The sequence below is a fragment of the Sciurus vulgaris genome (genome assembly GCF_902686455.1).
Source record: "Sciurus vulgaris genome assembly, chromosome: 14".
NCBI lineage: Eukaryota > Metazoa > Chordata > Mammalia > Rodentia > Sciuridae > Sciurus > Sciurus vulgaris.
This window is the reverse complement of record NC_136475.1, coordinates 10,644,512-10,662,699: the sequence shown is the minus strand read 5'-3', so window position 1 is coordinate 10,662,699 and position 18,188 is coordinate 10,644,512. Positions and strand designations below refer to the sequence as shown.

At 35.3% G+C, this 18,188-nt stretch overlaps 1 protein-coding gene across 1 annotated transcript in view; it reads left to right on the top strand.

Moving 5' to 3' along the window:
* TSGA10 (testis specific 10) overlaps positions 1 to 18,188 on the top strand; it is a 113,152-nt gene that overhangs the window by 34,336 nt on the left and 60,628 nt on the right. Inside the window, 3 exon segments of the mRNA XM_079111328.1 lie at positions 3,063 to 3,233; positions 3,320 to 3,397; positions 4,185 to 4,336. Coding sequence (XP_078967454.1) covers positions 3,063 to 3,233; positions 3,320 to 3,397; positions 4,185 to 4,336 — 401 coding nt within the window.

Here is an 18,188-nt window from a genome sequence, read left to right as displayed (position 1 = left end):
TCTGGACTGAAAAATCTGCTGATATCCGTATTGGTTTCCCCCTGAATGTAATTTGGTTCTTTTCTCTCACAGCCTTTAAAATTCTGTCTTTATTTTGTATGTTAGGTATTTTCATTATAATGTGCCTTGGTGTGGATCTGTTGTAATCTTGTGTATTTGGAGTCCTATAAGCCTCATGAACTTGATTTTCCATTTCATTCTTCAGATTTGGGAAATTTTCTGATATTATTTCATTGAATAGATTGTTCATTCCTTTGGTTTGTTTCTCTAGGCCTTCCTCAATCTCAATAATTTTTAAATTTGGCCTTTTCATGATATCCCATAGTTCTTGTAGATTCTGTTCATGATTTCTTACCATCTTCTCTGTTTGTTCAACTTTGTTTTCAAGGTTAAATATTTTGTCTTCAATATCTGAGTTTCTGTCTTCCAGTTGTTGTATCATATTGGTTATGCTTTCTATGGAGTTCTTAATTTGGTTTATTGTTTCCTTCATTTCAAGGATTTCTGTTTGTTTTTTTTTCAATATCTCTAACTCTTTATTGAAATGATCTTTTGCTTCCTGTATTTGCTCTTTTAACTGTCGATTGGTGTGATCATTCAATGCCTGCATTTGCTCTTTCATCTCATCATTCAGTGCCTGCATTTGCTCTTTCATCTCATCATTTGCTTCCCTGATCATTTTAATTATGTACATTCTGAACTCCCTTTCTGTCATTTCTTCTGCCGTGCTCTCATTGGATTTTATTGATGTAACATCTAGATTTGTTTGGGGCTTTTTCTTCCCTTGTTTTCTCGTATTGGTCAGGTATCAGTGGACCGCTAAGATTTTGCAGATTTTCTCTATTGACTTACAATGTCCCCGAAGATTTCTATTATATCCCCTCTTAGCCTTCAGTAGCCTGAAGTAGATAATGTGGTGCTCCACAAGGAAGCTGCCTCTCTAGGGGTGGTGGCCTTCAGGTGGGGTATATTCCCTGCTAGTGGGCAGAGGTGCCTCCACTTGTTGACCAATGGTCATCCAAAGGGGAACTAGGCTGCAGGCTGAGGCAAGGCCTGTTTGGGCCTGTGTCTCTGGTTTTACTGTCCTTGTGGGTAAACCTCACCCGGCAGGGAAGACTCACCTGGTGGGGAGGTCTCGCTGGTCAGTTCCCCTCCTAGAGGTTCCCCTCAATCTACAACTACCGCCTGGGCTGGGCTGCCTTCCTCTGCAATGTTCCCAGGGGCCCAGACCTACCTCCTGGGCCTGGGAGCCTCACCCTTCGCAGGCGAGTCTCCTTAGGCTGCCTCTCCTCAGAGAATCTGCCCGCAGTCTTGGAACCTTCGCTCTGCCCCTAAGCGTGTCTCTGTGCGGCTCTTCCACCACGAAGCCTCCTAGGTCCTGGGACCCTACTCTGCACCTAATCACCTCTGAACAGTGCCTCCTCTGAACAGCCACCTGGAGCCCTGTACAATCGCTCCGAGTCCCAGCGACCCACCGCATACCTCTTCCTTCAGATAACCGCCCGGTGTTCTGGTGCAGTCACTAGGAGTCCAAGCAACTCACTGCTCGCCTCCTCCTCCTGCCAACCGCCCGTAGCCCTGGGCAGTCACTCTGAGTCCATGTGACCTGCCCCATTCCTCCTCCTCCTCCGGGTAGCCCTCCGGGTGTTCAGGAGCAGTCACTCTGAGTCCAAGTGACCCGCTGCATGCCTCCTCCAGGCAGCCGCCTGGAGCTCTGGTACAGCTGCTCCGAGACCAAGCGACCCACCACGCTCCTCCTTCGGGCAGCCCCCTGGTGTTCAGGAGCAGTTGCCTTCAGTCCAAACAACTCACCACTCGCCTCCTCCTCTGAGCAGCTGCCTGGAGCTCTGATGCAGTCACTCCGAGTCCAAGCAACCTGCCGCGCTCCTCCTCCGGGCAGCCCCCCGGTGTTCAGAAGCGGTCTCTCTGAGTCCAAACAATTTGCCACTCATCTCCTCCTCTGGCAACCGCCTGTAGCTCTGGTGTAGTCACTCTGAGTCCAAGCGACCCGCGGGGCTCCTCCTCCTCCTCCTCCGGGCAGGCCCCCCGGCATTCAGGAGTGGTCTCTCTGAGTCCAAACAGCTCGCTGCGCAGCTCCTCCTCTGGGCAGCCGCCCGGAGCCCCAGTGGTTGCTCCAAGTCCAAGCGCTGTGCTGAGCGGCCTCCTCTACGATGCTCCCAGTTATCCAAGTTCACTGCTCCAGCGGGGGAAGGGGTTTCTCGTTGGGCAACTCTGCTTCACAAAGTTCCCTGCATTCCGGGACTACCGCCCCATCCGGGACGCCTCCCCAACAGGAGGGACTCACCCGGCTGCTTGGAGTTGGTCCCAAGTCTCTCAATATCTCCTCTTTTGAATCCTGAGTCCTGGAGCAACATGAAAATGCAGCCACCCTCTAGTCCGCCATCTTGAAACCCCCTCTAGGGTTTCTAATGAAGATTTAGCTATGGAAATTGTAAAGTAATTTATCTTTCTCTGAGATTTTGAGGCTAACTGGATAGATAGTTTTCCCAATGAAGAAGAAAGAAGATAAGGAGGCTTACACAGCAATGTCTCATCTTCAGGTGTGCAATAGATTTGCGACCTGGAGGTCATGAACAGGTGTTCAGCGAGTATTGTGGGCTATCAGGAAGGATTGATGGGCTTTTCTGTCAGCATAATAAAAGTAGCCAGGAGATTGAAGTGGTGTATACACTTGGAGAAAGAAACACTATGGTAATATTCACTAAACCAGTATTCTGTGTGATTATACTGAATTCAAATTTATTCCACAAAACAGATAAATGAAGTATACATATATTAGCAAAACTTTCTGTTGCAATGATTTCATCCAAATTAATTTTATTTTAAATTTTTGGCAAAAAATTCCTATTTAAATTTGGCAGATTCCTATTTAAATTCACTCACTTGCATTTATTTGTATAAACTCATTTGAAAATAAAAATGGTACCATTTCCTTACTGCATGAATATTAATATAGGTTTGCATTTTAACTAGTTAGGTATAAGCTATATTACATCTAGTTTAAAACTTATTTTAAAAAATTCTATGTATTTGAATCATAGGCACAGGAAGAAATTGCCCGACTTCGAAGGGAAATGATGAAAAGCTGTAAGTCTCCTAAATCAACAACAGCACATGCTATTCTCCGGCGGGTAGAGACTGAAAGAGATGTAGCCTTCACTGATTTACGAAGAATGACCACAGAGCGAGACAGTCTGAGAGAAAGACTAAAGGTATGGGAGTTTTATCTACCTGAACATGTGTGAAACACAAAAACACTGACACTAAAAGCACTTTATTTTATCTGTTTTTTAAACAGATTGCTCAAGAGACAGCATTTAATGAGAAGGCTCACTTGGAACAAAGGATTGAGGAGCTGGAGTGTACAGTTCATAATGTAAAAAAGAAAATCACTTGACTGTAACCTCAATGGCTTTTCCCTTTCCCTCTGTCCTGTGTTCAGAGAAGTTCTTTTATTTTTCTAAGATAGTGTTTGTAGTCCTTAAGGTGATATGTATAGTGTAAACAGTCACTTTTTCACTTATTTATTTCCTTCTAAAAATGTGAAAGAAGTTTTTTGTGTGTTAGTTGCAAAGTATTTTATTTAAAAAAAAAAACTGTTAGAATGTGTTCACAGGAAATTTAGCAACTTTTCAATTTCCCTATTTTGTTAAAGATAATATTATTGAATATGAAGATATCAAGAATTTGAGATGCTGTAAATAGATGTTATGACTGTAAAATCAGAGTTAAGAGAATTTGATTTCCTTTTACCAAATTTGAGTATATTTATAAATTTATAGTTTTGTTATAGTAAGTAAAAGAAATTAGGAGAAAAATTATTTTCCTTTTATAATACTACTTTATATGTGTAATTTTTTATCCTTTTGCAGATAGAGTGTGCATGCTATAGTGAAATTGAACCAGATTGAAAAATGTAGACTGATGTTTCGTATTAGTCTTTATAAAAAAGCTGCCCAATGACCTGTTTTTATTCCTGATATACTGTACCTTATCCAGTCAACCTTCTACAGCGTTTAGGTCTGACTTGATCATCTCATTAAGTAAATTTTGCCATAAAGCACAGTTTGTACAGAGGGAGTATGTCTCTGCAGGAAGACTGCGAGGCTTTTTTAAAAACATTTTTTAAGTGATGGCAGTAACTTTGTCATTCTACTTGTTAGCTTGATGATGAACGTATGGAGCAAATGTCAAATATGACTTTGATGAAGGAAACCATAACCACTGTGGAAAAAGAAATGAAATCTCTAGCAAGAAAGGCAATGGACACTGAAAGTGAACTTGGCAGACAAAAAGCAGAGAATAATTCTTTGAGGTAAACTAAATTACTATTATACAACTAATGGTCTATAGTGTATGTTATAATGAAAATTATTTAATTTTCTTTCTGAGAGGATTATTATGAAACTACTATAGAAACCTCAGAACCCATTGAATGATTTCCCCAAGTTCAGAGACTGGAAATGGAAATGGAAAGGACACTTCAAGTAATCTTAACCTTACGTTTGGATAATGCCTCGGCTTTAACTGAAATAACTTTTACAAAGCCCTTCTGGGTACTGAGCATATTCAACTTTGGTATTCATTTGTTTGATTTTAAACTTTAAATTATGTTCTGTGGTATGAACAATATAAGAAAGCATAAAGCACAAGTTTGATAGTAGCTTAGAAAAGATGATTTAGAACATGGTGAAAAGTCATAAAGAAAAATAGTAGTATATGGTAGAACTTCTGTTAATTGAATTCTGAATACATCACCTAACTCTTTCTATATATTGGTATAGTAGCAGAAGAAATATCAATTAAAGTAGCCTATAGGTAATAGGTAGGGGAGAATATATTTTGAAAGACTTCTATCTTAGTGGGTTTACTTTTAGTATCTGTTTATATGAAAAATAGAGGTTGTGCAAGTGCAGTAATATTGAATTTCACTATATCTGTGAACACTTGAAAAGTAGTGGTTGATGTGACTGTGAATTATATTATTAAATCGACACATAATACTTGGTTTATGTATGAATTCCCAGTATGTCCTTGACCTTTCCAGGATCTGTGGTGCATTTGTTGAAATTGCTTGACAGGACAGATACTTAATTCAAATTCTTTCCCTTCACTTTTTAAAAAAAATTTCCTGCTTATAAGAATATTGTAAACTCAGATAAAATGAAAATAATAATAAAACAAGAAAAACACAACAAAGAAAACCTTGCAAAGTAGAGAAAAGTACAAAAAATTTAAGTCACCCACAATTCTGTAACCCAGGGGAAAAAAATTGATATAGAACTGTTTCCAGCTAGAAATTTGTTTGTCTGTATATATTACATAGCTTCCTGTGTAATTGAGATCACCTTTGTATAGTTTCATATTCTGCTATTTTCATTTAACTATATTCCATAGCATTTCCCCATGGCATTAGACATTCTTTAAAAGTATTTTAGTAGATTATTATGCTGTGGTAACAGATAGATGTATAATAATTTGGGGGATTTTTTGATGCACATACGGTTTAACAGTTTTGTTAAAGTGTAATGACATGCATACCTTCAATTAGCTAAGTTTCGACACCTGGATGCACCTGTAAAACTCATCACAATTGAGATAGTGACCCATCTTTACCTCACAGAAATCTCTCCTGCCCCTCTCTAATCTCTCAGTTACCCCACCAATCCCAAGGGAACTATTGACTTGATTTCTGTTACGGAGATTTTTTTATTTTGTAAAACTTTAAATACATGAAATCACACAGTATGTATTGTTTTGTCAGGCTACTTTCAATAAGCATAATTATTTGAGATTCACTCATGTGACCATGTGTAATTAATAATCCCTTTTGATGCTGAGAAATTCCATTGTATGGATATGCATGTAGACATTTGGGTTTCCAGTTTGGGGCTATAACAAAACTGCTGAGGACATTACTAAGTAAGTCTCTGTGTGAGCAGATGCTTTTATTTTTCATGGATTAATACCTAGGAATGAAATTGCTAAGTCATGGTATGTCTCACTTTTGGAGAAATCATTAAACTGTTTTCCAAAATGACTATAGTGTTTTATTTTACATTTGTACCAGCAGTGTATGAGTTTCAGTAGTTACATTTCCTCACCAACATTTAGTGTGCAGTACCTTTTTAACTTTAGTTGTTCTAATAGATATTTATTATGGTTTTAATTGGCCCTTCCATAATAATTAATGATTTTCAGCATTTATTCATGTGTTTATTTGTCATCCATATCTCTTCTTTTGTGACATATCTATCCAAATCTTTTGTACCCTTCTACTGAATTACTTACTAAGTAAAAGTTTCTCTGTTTTACACATAAAGTCTTTGTCAGCTCTGTTTTGCTGATATTTTCTCCCAGTCTGTGACTTGCCCTTTTATTTTCTTAAGAATATCCTTTAAATAGCAGATATTTTTTATTTTGTGATTTTTAAGAAAATTATATGCAGTATTTTGTGTTCTTTTTAAGAAATCTCTGTCAAGCCTAAGGTCACTGAGATTTTCTTCCAGTGTTTTCTCCTAGCAGTTTTATAGTTTTAGCTACGATTCATTTCAAGTTAACTTTCATATATGATGCAAGGAAGGTATAAATCGAAGTTCACTTTTTTTTTTTTTTTTTTTGCATATGGATGTCCAGTTGTACCAGCACCATTTGTTAGAAAAACTGAATTGATTTGCACCTGCATAGATCAGTTGGCCACGTGTATGTGGGTCTGTTTTTTCTTTTTTAAAATTGTGGTAAAAACATGTGAGTCTACTTGTTGAATATTTAAGTGTACTGTGTGTTAACTGTAAGAACAATGTTGTGCAGCAAATCTCTAGAATTTTTCATCTTGTGTACTACACTTCTGTGTCTTTCGAAGAGCACTGCTCACTTCCCCTCTCTCCACCCACTGGCAACCACCATTCAGCTTTCTCTTTCTGAGCTTTTCTGTTACAAGTAAGGCATTGTGCAGTGTTTGTCCTTCTGTAATTGTCCTATTTCACTTAGTATAATGTTCGAGGTGTCCATACATGCTGTAGCATATGACAGAATCTCCTTTTGTAAGACTGCATAGTATGGTATTGAATGTATATACCTCATTTTCCTTACTTATCTCTTGGTAGACATTTAGATTATTTCCATCTCTTGGCAATTGTAAATAATGTAGCAGGGAGCATAGGAATGCAGATGTCTGTCTTTTAGAGATCCTCATGTTCATTCTTTTGGATAAATACCCAGAAGTGGGATTATTGGATCATATAGTAGTTCTATTTTTAATCCTTTTTTTTTTTTTTTTTTTTTTTTTTGTGGTGCTGGGGATTGAACCCAGGGCCTTGTGCTTGCGAGGCAGGCACTCTGCCAACTGAGCTATATCCCCAGCCCTATTTTTAATCTTTTAAGAAAAATTTTTTGGCTTATATTAGGGTATAATTGTTGAGTAAATATTGTATATCTAGTGTGATGTTTTCATGTACACATTGTGAAATGATTAACCAACATATATGTTGTGTCAAATAGCTCCTTTTGTGTGTGTGTGTGTGTGTGTGTGGTATGATATTAAAATGTACTCTTTCAGAAAATTTCAAGTATATTATTAACTGTAGTCACCATGTTGTATATTAGATTTCCAGAGTTTATTCATCTTCTGACTGCAAGTTTGTAACCTTTCACCAAAGTTTCCCTGTTTCTCCTATCCCAACCTTTGGTAAACCACCTTTCTACCCTATTTCTGCAACTAACTCTTTTAGATTCTAAAAGTAAGTGATACCATGCAATATTCATCTGTGTCTGGCTTATTTCACCTAATAAAATGTTCTTCAGGTTCATTTATATAGTTATAAATGACAGGACTTCCTCTATTTATATAGCCAAATAATGTCTTTATACCACAATTTCTTTATTAATTCATCCATTGATGGACAGTTTGGTTGTTTCTGTATCTTGCTGTTTCCAGCAATGTTGCAGTGAACATGGGAGTACAGATATAACTTTGAGATAAATGATTTTTATTTCCTATGGATATATATATACCCAGAAGTGGAGTTGCTAGATGGTTGTATTTTTAATTTTTTGAGGAACTTAATTACATTGTCCTTAATGGCTGTACCAGTTCACATTTGCACCAACAGTGTAAGGGTTTCCTTTTTTCTGCACCCTTATCTGTACTTGTTATCTTTTGTCTTTTTTAAAAATATTTTTCAGTCGTCCATGGGCCTTCATTTTATTTATTTATATGCAGTGCTGAGAATCAAACCTAGTGCCTCACACATGCTCGGCAAGTGCTCCACTGCTGAGCCACAGCCCAGCCCCTCTTACGTCTTTTTCATAATAGCCATCTTCACATGTGTGACATCTCATTATGGCTTGGATTTGCATTTTCTTGATGTTACATGATGTTGAACATTTTTTCATATACCTATTGGCATTCACGTCTTCCTTGAAAAAATGTCTATATAAGTCCTGGTAATGTTGTTGTTTTCCTGTTGAGTTGAGCGAATTCTTTATGTATTTTGGATATTAACCTCTTTAGATATTCATTGTGCAGATATTTTCTCCCCTTTTGTGGGTTGCCTTTCCATTTTGTTGATTGTATCCTTTGTGGTACAAATACTTTTTAGTTTGATATAGTCCCATTTGTTTATTTTTGCTTATGTTGCCCCTGCTTTTGGTGTTATATCCAAAATATCTTTGCCAGGACCAATATCATATAGGTCATATAGTTTTCTCATATGTTTTCTTCTAGTTACGTAGTTTCATGTCTTACATTTAATTCATTCATTTGAAGTTTTTTTTTTTTTTTTTTTTTTTTTCGGTGCTGGGGATTGAACCCAGGGCCTTGTGCTTGCAAGGCAAGCACTCTACCAACTGAGCTATATCCCCAGCCCTGAAGTTGATTTTTGTGCATGGAGTAAAATAAAAATTCAGCTTCTTCCTTCTCTCTCTCTTCCTCTTTTTTTTTTTTTTTGCTTTAACAGCACCATTTGTTGAAGAGACTCTTCTTTCCCCATTGTTTGTCATCTTGCAAATAGTTGATTATATATGTGCAGATTTGGTTTGATTGGGGCTTTGTGTTCCTTTCCACTGATCTGTGTGTTTTTATGCAAATACCATGTTGTTTTGATTATTATAACTTTGTAATATAATTTGAAATCAGTAAGTGAGTCATCTCCAGCTTTGTCATTCTTGCTTGAGATTGCTTTAGCTGTATGAGAACTTCTGTGGTTCCATGTGAATTTGTATTGTTTTTTCTAAATACCATTAAAATTTTGGTATAGATTGCAGTGGCTCTGTGGATTGCTTTGGCTAGTATGGGTATTTTGGTAATATTGATGATTTCAATACATAAATAAGGGATATCATCCTATTTACTGTGTCTTCAGTTTCTTTCATCATTGTTTTATAGTTTTCACTATACAGATCTTTCACTTCCTTGGTTAGATTTATCCCTCATTATTTTATTCTATATGATGCTATTGCAAATGGGATTATTTTCTTAATTCCATTTTTCAGTTAGTTTACTGTTATATAGAAATGACACTGACTTTTGTATATATGTGATTTGTGTATATGTTGATTTTTGATCCCACAATTTTATTGAATTTGATTAGTTCTAAAATTTTAGTGGAACTTTTAGTTTTCTCTATATAATATATCACCTTTAAAAAGAGATAGCCATACTTCTTTCTGATTTGGATGCCTTTTATGTCTTTTTCTTGTCTAATTATCTGGCTCGGATTTCCAGGATTTATTGATTTGAAATGGCAAGAGTGATTAGCCTTGCCTTTTTCCTAATCTTAAGATAAAACTTTTAACTTTCAGCATTGAGCATATTAACTGTGGGCTTGTGATATATGGCATTTATTCCTGTTCCAATCTTTGCTATGTTCTTCCTTTTACTAACTTGGGACTTAATTTTTTTCTAGTTCTGAGATGTGAAGTTAGGTTGTTTATTTGAGATATTTTTCCTTTTTTAAAAAAGTATTTTTTAGTTGTCAATGGACCTTTATTTTATTTATCTACATGTGCCTCACACATGCTAGGCAAGCGCTCTGCCACTGAGCTACAACCCCAGCCACTCTTTCTCCTGTTTTAACATAGATATCTATCAGTGTGTATTTCCCTGTTAGAACTGTTTTTACTGCATCCCACAAATTTTGGTGTGTTGTGTTTTTGTTTTTGTTTGCCTTTAGATATTTTTAAGTTTCCCCTCTTGATTTCTACTTTCCCATTGGTTGTTCCAGAGTTGGCTATTTAATTTCCACATATTTGTTAAATTTCCAGTTTCTATTCTGTTACTGATTTCTGATTTCATTCCATTATGGTTAGAAAAAAACTTGAGATATGATTTCAGTCTTAATTTTGTTAAGATTTGTTTTGTGGCCTAACATGTGATCTCTCCTGGAGAATGTTCTGTGTATTCTTGAGAAGAATGTGTAATTCTGCTACTTTTGTATGAAATGTTGTGTATATGTATCTGTTATGTTGCTTTTATATAAAGTGTAGTTGAAACCTAGTGTTTCCTTACTGTTTTCATTTAAATAATCTATCCCTTGTTGAAAGTGGGGTATTGAGGTCCCCCACTACTATGTATTGTTTTCTATCTCTTCCTTCAGATCTTTTAGTATTTGCTTTATATATCTAGGTCCTCCAATGTTGGGTGCTATATATATTTATAAATATTAAATGCTTTTAGTGAATTGACCAGTTTAGTCATTATATAATGACCTTCCTCCTGAAAACCTTTGTGGTTTTCAACTTAGTTTGTCTGCTGTTAAGTATAGCTACCCCCCGCTTTTTTATTTGTTTGTTTGTTTTCATTTTCATGGAATATCTTTTTCCATCCTTTCATTTTTAGTCTACGTATGTTCTTAAAACTGAAGTGGGTTGCTTATAGGTAGCAGCAGATAGCTAGTTCTTGTTTTATTTTGTTTTTCATCATTCAGGCACTCAGTTTTGGTTGGAGAATTTAATCCACTTAAGTTATGGATAGGTGAGGACTTAACATTTTGCTATTTGTTGTCTGACTTTTATGTAGATCCTTTGTTCCTTTCTTCTGTTCCTGTCTTCCTTTGGGATTTGATGATTTTACATGGTGGTAGTCTTTGACTCCTTTATCTTTTGTGCTTCTATTATTGGTTTCTGCATTGTGGTTATTCTGAAGCTTACATATAACATTTTATAGTTATAATAATATATAAGCTGATATCAACTTCAGTTACTTAAACAACTCTAAAATTTTATTACTCTTGTACCTTTTATGCTTTCAATGGCACATTTATCTTTTTATATTGTATGTTCACTAGCAAACTATTGTAGCTATGATTATCTATATTACTTTTGTCTTTTTTACCCATATACTAGAGTTATGTGATTTGCATACCACCAGTACAGCTTTAACGTATACTGAATTTGACAGTGTACATATTTTTACTTGTGAAACTTACTTTGTTTTCATGTTACTGATTAGCTTCCTTTTGTTTTAGCTTGAACAACTCCCTTTATTGTTTCTTTTAAGCCTGGTTAGTGTGATAAACTCTCTTCAATTTTTGCTTCTCTGAGAAAGTCTCTCTCCCCTGCATTTCTTTATTTTTTATTATTATTTGTTCTTTTTAGATATAGATGATAGAGTGTTTTTGACATATTATACATACATGTAGTATAACTTATTAGAATCCCATTCTTGTTGTTGAACATGTCGTGGAGTTACACTGGTTGTATATTCTTACATGAGCATAGGTAAAGTGATGTCCGATTCATTCTACTGTCTTTCCCATTTCCATCCTCCCTCCCTTCCCTTCATTCTTCTTGGTCTAATCCAACGAACTTCTGTCTGCACCACCCCTCCTTATTGTGTGTTAGCATCCACATATCAGAGAGAACATTTGGCCTTTGGTTTTTTGGGACTGGCTTATTTCACTTGGTATGAGTCTCCAGTTCCATCCATTTACTGGCAAATGCCATAATTTCATTCTTCGTTTGGCTGAGTAATATTCCATTGTGTGTGTATATACCACATTTTTTTTTATCTATTCATCTGTTGAAGGGCACCTAAGTTGGTTCTATAGCTTGGCTATTGTGAATTGAGCTGCTATAAACATTGATGTGTCTGTGTCACTGCAGTATGCTGATTTTAGATCCTTTGGGTAAAGGCAAGGAATGGGATAGCTTGGTCAAATGGCGGTTTCATTCTACATTTTCTAAGGACTCTCCATACTGTTTTCCAGAGTGGTTGCACCAATTTGCGGTTCCACCAGCCATGTATGAGTGAACCTTTTCCCCTACATCCTTGCCAACAGTAAATAGTTTTTAAAATTTTACATTTCATTTGTTTATTGTTAGCATAAAAATTCAGATTTAAAAGAAATTGGTGTTTTAGAACAATTAAATTTATGGAAGAATTGTGAAGATTGTTCCTATATACTTCACACCCAATTCTATCTAGCAACATCTTACATTACTATAAGTGTTCTTATTTTAAATAATGAACCAATAGTAATATATTACTTAACTAAAGTTAATACTTTATGCAGATTTTCTTTATGCAGATATTAGTTTTTTCCTAATATCCTTTTTCTCTTCTAGGATCCCATCAGGATACCATATTAAATTTACTTGTCATAACTCTTTAGGCTTCTCTTGGCTCCGACAATCTCAGACTTTCCTTGTTTTTGATGACCTTGGCAATTTTGAGGAGTACTCATTAGGCATTTTGTAGACTGTCTCTCTACTGGGGTTTGTCTGATGTTTTTTCCATGGTTAGATTGAGGTAACGTGTTTTTTGGAGAAAGATCCCAGAGATAAAATGCTGTTTTAGGATATGTGCATGTCCAGGGTACCTACCTAAATGAAGTAGTGGCTACCTTTTCCAGGATGTCATGTATTTGAAATAATCCAGTAAAAATCTTTTCAGATGGGCTTCTTTCAGTTGGCATTATGTGTTTAAGATTCATCCATGTACCTTGATCATTCATTTCTTCTTATTGTTAAATAATATTACATTGTGGGATATACCACATTTTGTTTACCCATGCACCTATTGAATGAGATCTTGTTTGAGTCCATGTTTTTTGGTTATTATGAATAAAGCTGCTGTAAATTTTTGCATGCAGGTTTTTGTGTGGATATGTTTTCCAATCAGTTCAGTAAATATTTAGTTCATTAGTGTGCTGGATTGTGTAGTAAAACTATATTTATAAGAAACTACTGAAATAGCACTTTGCATTCCTACCAGCAATGAAAGAGAGTTTCTGTTCCACATGCTTGTCAGCATTTGGTATTTTCAGATTTTTAATTTTAGTTATTCTGATAAATATACTGATATATCATTGTTATAATTTTTAGTTCCCTAATAACACAATGTGAAGCATCTTTTCATATGCTTATTTTCCATTTGTTTATCTTTTCTCATAAACTGTTTATTTAAATCTTTTGCCCATTTTTAATTGTTCATGTACTTATAGTTGAGTCTTAAAAGTGCTTTGTATATTTTTGGTACATTTTCTTATCAGATATATGGTTTGCAAATATATCTTCCTAGTCTATGCCTTGTCTTTATTCTTTTAGCTTTTTTTTGAGAGCAAAAATATTTCATTTTAGTACAGTTCAACTATCAACTTTTTCTTTCATGGTCTATGCCTTTCATGTTGTATTTATAAACATAAATTTTTATGTTCTATATTACAGTTTTGCATTTTACGCTTACTGTCAGTGATTCATTTTTAGTTATTTTTTTGTGAAAAATTTGTTTTGGTTCACTTAATTAACTATGGACATCCTAAAATTGTTCTAACACCACTTATTGAAAAATTATTCTTTCTTCACTGAATTCCTTTTATTTCTTTGTCAAAGATCATTTGAATATATTTACGTGAAACGGATAGTGTGACCCTTCAAACTTTGTCTTCTTCAATACTGTATTGTCTATTTTGAGTCTTTTTGTTTCCATTTAAGTTTAGAATTACTTTGTAACAACTATAGAATAGCTCGCTAGGATTTAAATTGAGATTGTGTTGAATCTATAAATCAATTTGGGAGTGATTGACATCTTTATATTGTATGTTTCAATCAATGAGCATGTAATACCTCTGATCATCTTTGAGTCTTTTGTTAATGTTTTGTAATTCTCTACGTGTAGGTACTATATATTTAATTTTTGAAAGTTTCAGGGCGTTTTCACTTCAAATACTTCTTATGCTCAATTTTATTCTTTTTCTCCTTTTTATGTTTGAAGCACATCTAATAGTTATTAGATGTTCTGTCCTAGTTTCCAACTCTGTTTTCTCTTTGCATTTTATTTTCTAATTTTTAAAAAATACTTATTTTTTAGTTGTTGATGACTCTTTATTTTATTTGTTTATATTTGGTGCTGATAATCAAACCTAGTGCTTCACACATGTGGGGCAAGCGCTCTACCACTGAGCCACGACCCCAGCCCTCTCTTTGCATTTTAGTTTAAGCAGTTTTTTATGGGCCTGTCCTCAGCTCAGTGCTTCTGTTTCTTGGCTGTGTTCCATATACAGCTGAAGCCATCCATGGCATTCTTCATTTCTCATACAGTATTTTTTGTTCCTGGCATTTCCTTTTGATTCTCAGACTCTTCCCCTCTGCTTGCATTGCCCATTCGTTATTGCATGTTGCTTACTTTTCCTATTAGTTCACTAAACCATTTGTCATAATTGTTTTAACTTTTCTATCTCAGAATTCCCACATCTGTCTTATATCTGAGTTTGGTTCTGATCCTTCATACTAATTTTTTTCTTGCCTTTTGTTGTGCCTTGCAATTTTTTGTTGTTGTTGAAAGCTGAATATATTGCATTAGGCTTTAGTAACAGAGATCAATAGGCCTTTTGTGTGAATGTTCATGTTAATTTGGTTTAAGTTTTAAATTGACACATAAAAATTGTACATATTTATGGAGTACCACATGATGTTTCAATACATATGAAGATTGTGTCACATTCAAATTAGGGTAATCATTTCTGTCTTCTCAAACCTTTATCATTTTTTGTGACAAAAGCATTCATAATCATTTCTTCTGGCTTTTTTGGTATGTGTGGCACATTATCATTACCTATAATCACTCTACTTATTGTGCAATAAAGTACCAGAACTTTCGCCTAACCATAACTTGGTTCCTGTTGTAGGATTCTCATTTTCCTCTTGTAGTGTCTCCTCTTGATTTGGGGCTTCTCTGAGAATGCCTCAGTGAGTATCTATATGCATCTTCGTTCACTTTGATTATCATGGAGCCCTGTTGGTAAGGAGAGGGGAAATGTGGCCTGTAAACTTAACACTTAAATCTCAGTTCAGTCCCCAGTACCACCAATAAATAAATAAGTAAGTAGTATTTTGCAAAAAAATACTACAAACAAAAACAAAGCACAAAAATCAAGAAGACGGTTGGACACCTGAATGAATTATAATGTGACCATCTGCTTAAATGCTCCTCAGTTCAAGAAATGGAACAATGCCATTGCCTTAGAAGTTTCTTATGTGTGCTTCTTTATTTAATCATAGCCTTTCAGTTTCCACAAAAAAAAAAAATCATCATTTTGACTTTTATAATTATTTCCTGCTTGCTTTTCTTTATAAATCTTAGAACTTATGCATCCAAAGTGATTTTGTTTTATACTTTGTGATTATAAATAAGGTCGAGTGCCTTTTCATACATTTATTTTACATCTGGATATATTGCTTTGTAAAATGCTTGTTTATACTCTTTTCCCATTTATCTATTTGGTTGCTTTTTAAAAACTTACAGGAGGTGTGGAAGCTGTTCTTTATATCCTGCAATTTATTTATATTCTAGGCGCCAGCCCTTTGTTGATTATTGGTAGCTTCTCTCACTCTGGCTTGTTTGTTTTGCTCTCTTAAAAGTATCTTTGACTCATAAAAGTTATTTACATAGTCGGATTTATCAACCTTTCCCATTTCATCTTGCTACTGTTGGCTCTTTGCATTTCTAATTTCTATGTAAACTTCAGAGTGGGTTGGTCAAAGTCCACCCCCACCCAAGAAAACGAAATCCATTAAGACTTTTTAAAAGTACTGTAACAAACACAGAGTTAAGTTATGCACAACATAAGACCAGTCCACTGAGCAAGCCTGTTCCACACTTTACAGTTAACAGCTGAAGAAATTTCCCTAAGGGATTTCACAGTTCTGGCTCAGACCTTTCATCTTTTCACAGTAAAGTAGATTGGCATATAAAATAAAATATGTTAACTGCTTATTTCCTAGATGGTATTTTATAACCGACAAGTCCATTTTATATGTATGAGATGACTAGTCTCTAAAAACTTAAGTATCAGTGTTCCCTTCCAAGAACAGAAAGTATGTATTCTTAAAGGGACTTTACATAAAGGGCCATGTGTTTAACCTGTACAAAATTAAACTTTTTAAACTTAAAGAATACAAGCAACTCGACCAAAGTATCTAAATGTATTCTTTTCTGCAGAATTTGTCTACTGTGGAAAGATAAATTAAAAAAAAAAAAAAAAAAAAAACTTAGGAATGAGACTAAATAGTATCTGTTACAGAAATACCTATTCTTTACCAATTCCCACCTTTTCTTACCCTTTCAAAATCATAAGTAACTTTCTTTTGTGACAGATAATATGAAAATCCAATATATGTAGCACATCTCTTGTTCCACCAACTGGCTATTCTGTCATATTCTGAGTACGATTATAGTCTGTAAGAAGGAAATGGAAAGGAGGACTTAGAAATAATTAGTAGATTCCCATTATATCTTAATATGTACTGGCAAATAACTTCTTGACTGCATTAATATTTGAGTGCTTGGTTCTTGTCTAAAATGTAGCCTTTGGAGACTCAAAGGGATATTTTGTTATAAAGTGACATCAGGCAGTAGTATATATCACTCTCATATGTGGATCCTGGGGCCCTAGAATGGTGAGCTAGATGTTACCACCTTCAGAATAGCACAGCTGTCAGGTAAAATGTCTGAAGTGATCTCTACCAGTTCCTTCTGAGCCTTCTTGGTGCTGTTGGAAAGGAATTTGGAGTTTTTCTCATGTCGAATTGACTTGGAGATATTTGTTTCTGACTTGGTTTGCTGGTAGGAAGACAAAGATGAGGAGGAGTTGTTGCTGGCCCTTAAGTTGTTATCCATCTTGGCAATCCGATTCTCTTCCCATCCTGGAAACACTTCGCTCTCTGGCCTCACTCCTCCATGTCTGTGGTTGGGCCTGGCCACCCATGTCCCTAGTATGATTTTGATTGGCAAGAGTTTCATCCATAGATGAAAATTCATTTTGTATTTTTCATCGCTTGTAAGATTGTGGGAAAAATTGGAGTCGTAGAACCTATCAGTTATGCCATTCAAATCTCAACCTTTCTTTAAGGGAAAGTTTTATTTCATTTATTTAATAGATAAAGAAGAAATAAAACTTTTCTTCCTTTTCCAGTCAGTATATATTTTTAGGTATTTGTACATTGTCTAATTTTTTTTAAAGAATGTTTATCATAATGTTACTTATAATAGCCTATGAACATTTTAATGTCCACAGCATCTGTAGTGATTTCCTGTTTTTCTCTTCTGGATTTGGTGGTTACCTGTCTTCTCAGTATATCAGCTTTTTGCTTCGGTTATGATCCTTTCCGTTGTTTCTTTATTATTTCACTAACCTTAATTTTTATTTCCTTTCCTCTATTTCTTTAGTTTTTTTCTGGTGTCCCCCCCTCCCCCCGTCCCCAGTTCCTTCAGATGAATGTTTACAGTATTACCTTTCAGGCCCTTTTTTTCCTAATAGAAATATTTCAGGTCATGCATTTTCCTCAAAATATTTTAGATGTATTCTGCACAAGCTTTGATGCATATTATTTTCTTTATATAGTTTTTTTCCAATTTTATTTCCTATTTGATCCATTGGTTGTTTATAAGCATGATTATTTTTCTTTTTGTACCAGGGATTTAACCAAGGGGTACTTCACAACTGAGCCGTATCCACAGCCCTTTTTACTTTAGAGATAGGGTCTCACTAAATTGCTTAGGGCCTTTCTAAGTTGCTGAGGGAGGCCTCAAACTTATGCTCCTCCTGCCTCAGCCTCCTGAGTCGCTGGGATGACAGGCACGCACTACCATACCCGGCATAAACATAATTTTTTAAATGTCCAAAATCACAATGAATTTTCAATTATCTTTTCATGATTGATTTATTACT